Raw genomic sequence first — 6,000 nt, 5'->3', positions numbered from 1 at the left:
AGGGAACAAGTATCAATAAGTTGCTTGGTAGAAGACTATATTGTCAGATTGACAGCAAAGGAATACAAAAGTTCTTTACTAAAATTTTTCCAAGAGTGTAATTATTGCACCCACCGACTCCTCAACGCTGCATGCACTCTTGTGGTAGAAGAATTGACTGAACAATGATGACTCATGCTGAAGCAACGTCGTTCCACAAGATGGACACACAAATTTGCGAATATTATATATATTTATATCTACAGGTGATATAGCTGAAACTGGCAGATACTAGAACAAACTGATTAATTCAACAACGGAACATCTATACTACTCATAAGTTAATACATAGTTAATTAAATCAATTATGTCTTTTGTTTGACTGTCACTCAACTCTGGTACAAAATTCAAAATGTCCTCTCACTGACTAAAATTAGTCAGGTTGGACAAAATTTCCTGGATGCAATCATCTGAAATGGGTCTAACATGAGTACATGATGAATATTGTGGCTGCTGTACTGATGATGTAAATATCTCTTCTTCCATTTCTGTATACTCAAGAAGGGCTGTCCGAATTAAGGCAATGTGAGGCAGTGAAACGGGTCTATGTGATCTATGATGAACACCATCCCTGACCTCCTGATGATGATTGTTCCAAAAGATATCCTGTATACCAGAACAATCTGATGGTTTTGCACAGCTACACGTTCTTGCACACACATCAAAACACTGGTGTTGAGTTTCTGGTTGCACAGGGGGTGCACCAAAGTTTAACAACAGCAATTTCCGACAGCATGTGTCGGAATCAAACAAATATTGTCGCATTTCAAAATCAATGTGCTGCAGCTGCTGACCATGATAATACAAAAGGGCTCTGCTTTGTCCACCATCTCTACCACACCGACCTATCTCCTGCATATAGCTTTCCAGAGTATTGGCTGGTCCCCAGTGAACAACTGTATGCAATCCTTGCACATCAATTCCTAAGCCTAGGGCATTTGTGGCAAATACCACTCTGCACTTGCCATCAACAGCTCTCAGAGATGTCAATATTGCCTCTTTGTTAGCTTCAGGGGTGCTGGAGTGATACATTTCCACAAGCCGATTCTCAACCAAAGTTTTACCCTCTTGAGAGAAAGCCCTCTTACCAAAAGTGTGGTTGAAGTGCAAATACAATGACGCACAGGCATTCTGACTTCTGCAGTACACCAGTACTCTGGGGCAGGGCAATCCTAACGTCTGAATCATTCTTAGAAGCCAGTCGAAAGTTGTCTCAAAGTCGGGAGCTACTCTTTTGACTGAGAGATGGATGTTTGGCCTATCAGGACTCTTCACAATTTCGACAGCATTGCGGAGTCCTAATGCTAATGTGAGAGCTTTCCTTGTGGATGCAGAGGCAGTTGCAGTTAGCGCCAAGCACGGGACATCCAACAACGACCTCAGCTCGCCAACCAGGCCACACCATACGCGAAATGGTTCCTCTTTTTCACTAACGTCCTGACATGCAGTGCCCCTACAATAAATGAATTTCACATCACCAATTGCGACTACAAAACGCAAAGAAAGACAGGATTTTGCCTTACCACTGAACTACTGTGTGAGCATCGTCCACTACCACGGCCACGAACCGCTCTCTCAACTCATTTGCTTGTAAGGCGCATCGCCACTCGCGTGAGCCGACAAGCACTTCGGGGCTTCCATAGACATAGGGGAATTTCTCTACTTTGATAGCAGCGTCTGACGAATCCGACTCACCAACAAAGGCAGCTGCAAACCCTTTGCGCTTTAGAATAGCGACCTGATCTCTCATCAGCGACTTCAATGGAGTCACCACAAGCACCACAAGATCCGCGGGATATTGCTGGAAGCCATTGGCTGATAGTCGGGCACAAACGTGCGGGAGAAGATGAAAAATTAGCGACTTTCCAAAGCCCGTAGGAAAGCACGCGAAGACGTCCCGTCTACCGACAAGGAGGCGAAGAGATAGCATCTGCAGTGGCTTCAAATTCTGCACGCCGAAATCGAACAGCGTCAAAACGCTGGACACGGCAGTTGCAATGGCTTCATCGTCAGGCATTGCTTGGAAGTCATCCATCATAACTACCAGACAACAATGACGGCCAGGCCACTCTTACGCTCACACACTAACACCTTAGCAAGCTGTAATTGCGATCACTTACTTCACCTACGTACGCAATAGCGTCGTCCTGCTGCGTTGCTATTAGCATTCTCATCACCGATTGGCCGCCTTCCTGACGGCGTGGGTTTTGATTGGCGCGGTTGCAATTGAGCGAACAAGAGCCCTCCTCTTCTGAACTAGGTTTGATCGGCGAAGTCCCCAGACCGCTTTTTTCTCCCCTCCCTCTCACTCGCCCTTCTCGCTCCCTCACGTGCAAAAGCGGTCTGGCTCCGAGGCTAGGCTTCCGTAGGTTTCCGTAGTTATAGCCCCGTGCCAGAGAAGGTAAAACATGCACCACCCAATCCGGGAGTTGTGACGGGAACTTGTAATAATTTTGAGCGTAGCGGTCGTTTCCACAGTGATGTTTCTACAGTAGCTGTATTGCTAGTAATTTGCTACCACGTGAAATCTAAGAGTTTTTGGAACACCACGCTCACATCTAGGTTACTCATAGTCTAGACAGCATGCAGTCTGCCGCGTTTCCTAGTGATCAGGAGGATTGAGTTCTCGATCGCTGCTTGCAACTTCTCCATCGAGCTTTTGGTATGTGTGTGCGCGCGCGCGCGCGTGTGTGTACACAAATTTCAAATTTCTTCTCCTCATGACCACGTTTCATTATTGGACCTACCTTAAAAAATCGTTTCCGTGTCCGACTACAGATGAGTCTAATTAGTAAAAACGATTCGTGCAAGTGACCAAACGACGAAGAAAATGCTTCATGAAGTTCCGTCGCCTCATCCATTTGTATTATAGCTAGGGACTGCGTGTACTTGAAAACCAAGAAACACTTTCAGGAGTTGAATGTCACCTATAGTCAACTATTCACACGTCCCATAGTGACAGTATGATCAATCCTTTACTGTTGATAGTCAATGTTGCTGATATCAATTTGAATTTTCTATGTCACAGTCAGTAAATACCATACCACTGTTGTTACAACGAAACTGAGTGCATACTTAGACTGTAAATTTCAATTGTCTTGATCACGATTGCAAAAAGACTACCTATACCAGGCCTTTAGACGTAATTTAGCTAAACTAGTAAAAAGTTTGCATGTTTACTTCCATGACAGCTAGCTAGGGTTTCAACAAATACGTATTGTCTAGCTAGGACTCCGCGTTTCAGTGGTTTGAAAACTCCGTTGGACGTGTTACTCACGAACGCGAGGCGCCTACGGATACCGTACAACTAGTTAATACGCATGTGCGAGACCATGCCGTCTCATCGAGCCCGGTCCAGAGCCATCTCTAGATGTGGCTCTGGACTGCTCTAACCCATACCACGCTACGCCTCTGCATGTAGTTTGTGTTGCTCTATTGTCTACGTGCAGAGGGAAGAAATGGCCCGCACTTTCGTAAATCGACGTAAATAGCACGTAAATCGACGTAAAATACGAAGGCACGTAATTTTTTCGTAATTTACGATCCTGGGCCGTATTTTGCGTCTGAAGTGTAGCTTTGCGCATGCTCTTTGCGACGTAAATTACGAAGAGCGTAAATTACGTAGATTTACGTGTCTTCGTATTTTACGTCTATTTACGTCTTATTTAGATACGTTGATTTACGCAACATCGCTAGGTCATAATGACACGTGCACTGTGTGATTACACTCCATCATTTGACACTAGTCTAGGAGCTCTTGAACACGCACCTTTATTAATTAATTAAGAATAACACCGCCGTTCAGTACATGCAAATGTGTGTAAGCCGTATACAGAGTACTACGCAAGGCTAGAGACCAGAGGTTTGACGGAGCCGTCAATCTGTGTAAACTGAAGGTTCCGCCAATGGGAGGATCTACGCAGTGTACAATTGTGGTTGATAGGCGTTGAGCTGTCATTAGACGCTTCGTGCCAAGAATGGATGGTTCGCTAGAACTGGTGAAAGGCAACAAAGACCGGTTGCAATACACGGTACACGGTAAGCAATTAAGAATCTAGCTATCTATTTATGTAGTGTATGACTGACAACAATTGATCTAAGTGGACTACATCATGCATTCTCAAGGCTGAAATTCGATTAGCTGCCTATAGTATTGGCAGGATCTTCTCTAGAGGAGACGTACAAAAAGGCTTCTATGAGCTAAACTTCGATTCAAAAAGTAATGTCAACATGATAAGTTTTTGGTGATGTAGTAGGCATAAATATGTTGACAGGCCTGTGGTCAAAGTCTACTGTAGAGTTGGTAGTATGTAAGACATTCGGCAGCGCATAAAACGCCATGAATGTAACACAGCGTAAGTGTTTATCGTTTTGCACTGTTGTATGCATTTTTGGGATAAATTTGTCCCGTGTGCATCTAGACGATCGCGACGGCCTCGTCATCCTAGGAATTCCAGATCCGTATGTCGCACCACGTTACCAACGCAGTACTCATCACAACATCCACCTCTTGATCATGAACAGGCAGTTGGTGATGAAGGTTTTGGAAACCTGCAGCTGTCGCCAATTGCAAGCTCGGAACTACGTATTTGTCGTGCAGGTGACAAATGTAGTCTATTATCACAATATTTAAATTCAATTTGTGGTAACAGGTGAAATAGATTTCCAAGCTGCAGGGCTAGCGACAGCTGCAGGTAGCGTACCCACTTCCAAGCAACAGGTGCATGCCTTTGAACAATCATGACAATGGGCTGCCCCGTGGCGCTGGGACTTCTAGCTAAACGACAGGTATTCTAAAAATAGCTATATATAGATACTCTGACTCACAATTAGACATCTTTTTGATACAGATTCTTTTTTTGATTGAAATAATTCAAATTATCGATGGGAAGACAATTCTACTTGAAAGCAGAAGAAGACAACTGCCATCAAGGGCACTAAATGTGGTAGCATTATCTACATGTGTACGTTCATGACATTATCATTGATCTCTTCATTCAGCAGGAAAAAATTACATGGAATCAAGAAAACTTCCAAATAATTTATCTTGTGATTTTGTAATTTGTATTATATCATTTTGTATTTAACTTAATTATTTTTATACTAGAGGAAATTTGCATATCGGTGTGGCAATTTGCACTCTCGCGTTGCTGCATGCATATATACGGAAACTCAGTCGTAAACGCTACGTAACTGCTACGTATATGACCGTAATTGAAAAGTAATTAGGCCGCAATTAGACGTAAATTTTACGTAAATGCCCAGTATATGAACCGTTTTCACAACGTAAATTGACGTAAGTTAGAGTAAATCGAGTCGTAAACCCTACGTAAAACAATCGTAAATAACTCGTAATTGCAACGTAAATGACCCGTAATTGCAACGTAAATGACCCGTAATTGCAACGTAAATGACCCGTAATTGCAACGTAAACAACTCGTAATTGCAACGTAAATGACCGTAAATAAATGTAAAGTGGCCATTTACGAACAAATACGTCTATGTACGAATGAATACGCCTATTTACGAGCACCATCGGCGTAATTTACGGTTTCAATACGATGATCGTAAATTCGATTTACGTGCTATTTACGTCGATTTACGAGCGTGCGGGCCAGTAGTGTACCCTTGGAGCGCCAATGTGGACAAAATTGATCTTTCGTTGCACCATCAAAGTCAACCATCGGTATTCGATGTCAATGTTCGATGTCGATCATCGATCTTTGATGTCGATCATCGATCTTTGATATCGATAGCCGATGTTTGATTTCGATAGCCGAAGTTCGATGTCGATCATCGATCTTTAATATCGATAGCTGATGTTTGATTTCGATAGCCGAAGTTCGATGTCGATCATCGATGTTCGATGTCGATGTCACCAATTTCACCTATCGATGTTTATAGTGATCAATGTCATTGATCGATGTCACCTACCGATATCACTTATCGATGTCGGCTACT

At 43.2% G+C, this 6,000-nt stretch overlaps 1 protein-coding gene across 1 annotated transcript; it reads right to left on the bottom strand.

Moving 5' to 3' along the window:
- Positions 1 to 399: 399 nt before the first annotated feature.
- LOC134181517 (probable ATP-dependent DNA helicase RecS) lies at positions 400 to 2,074 on the bottom strand. Its single transcript, XM_062648794.1, has 2 exons — positions 1,563 to 2,074; positions 400 to 1,492 (listed from the first exon to the last, which is right to left on the bottom strand). Exons 1-2 carry the CDS (start codon positions 2,072 to 2,074, stop codon positions 400 to 402), a joined length of 1,605 nt encoding a protein of 534 aa, XP_062504778.1.
- Positions 2,075 to 6,000: the final 3,926 nt, after the last annotated feature.

This window comes from Corticium candelabrum, chromosome 6 (assembly GCF_963422355.1).
Source record: "Corticium candelabrum chromosome 6, ooCorCand1.1, whole genome shotgun sequence".
In the NCBI taxonomy this organism is placed as follows: Eukaryota; Metazoa; Porifera; class Homoscleromorpha; order Homosclerophorida; family Plakinidae; genus Corticium; species Corticium candelabrum.
The sequence above is the reverse complement of the archived record's forward strand: the minus strand, read 5'-3'. Positions and strand labels throughout refer to the sequence as shown.

What these genes read in the sequence shown, in the direction of transcription:
- LOC134181517 (XM_062648794.1), bottom strand. Translation starts at nt 2,074, where the DNA reads ATGGATGACTTCCAAGCAATGCCTGACGATGAAGCCATTGCAACTGCC. An exon ending in GCTCACACAGTAGTTCAGTG is followed by an intron (nt 1,493 to 1,562) that starts GTAAGGCAAAAT and finishes CATTTATTGTAG; the next exon opens with GGGCACTGCATGTCAGGACG.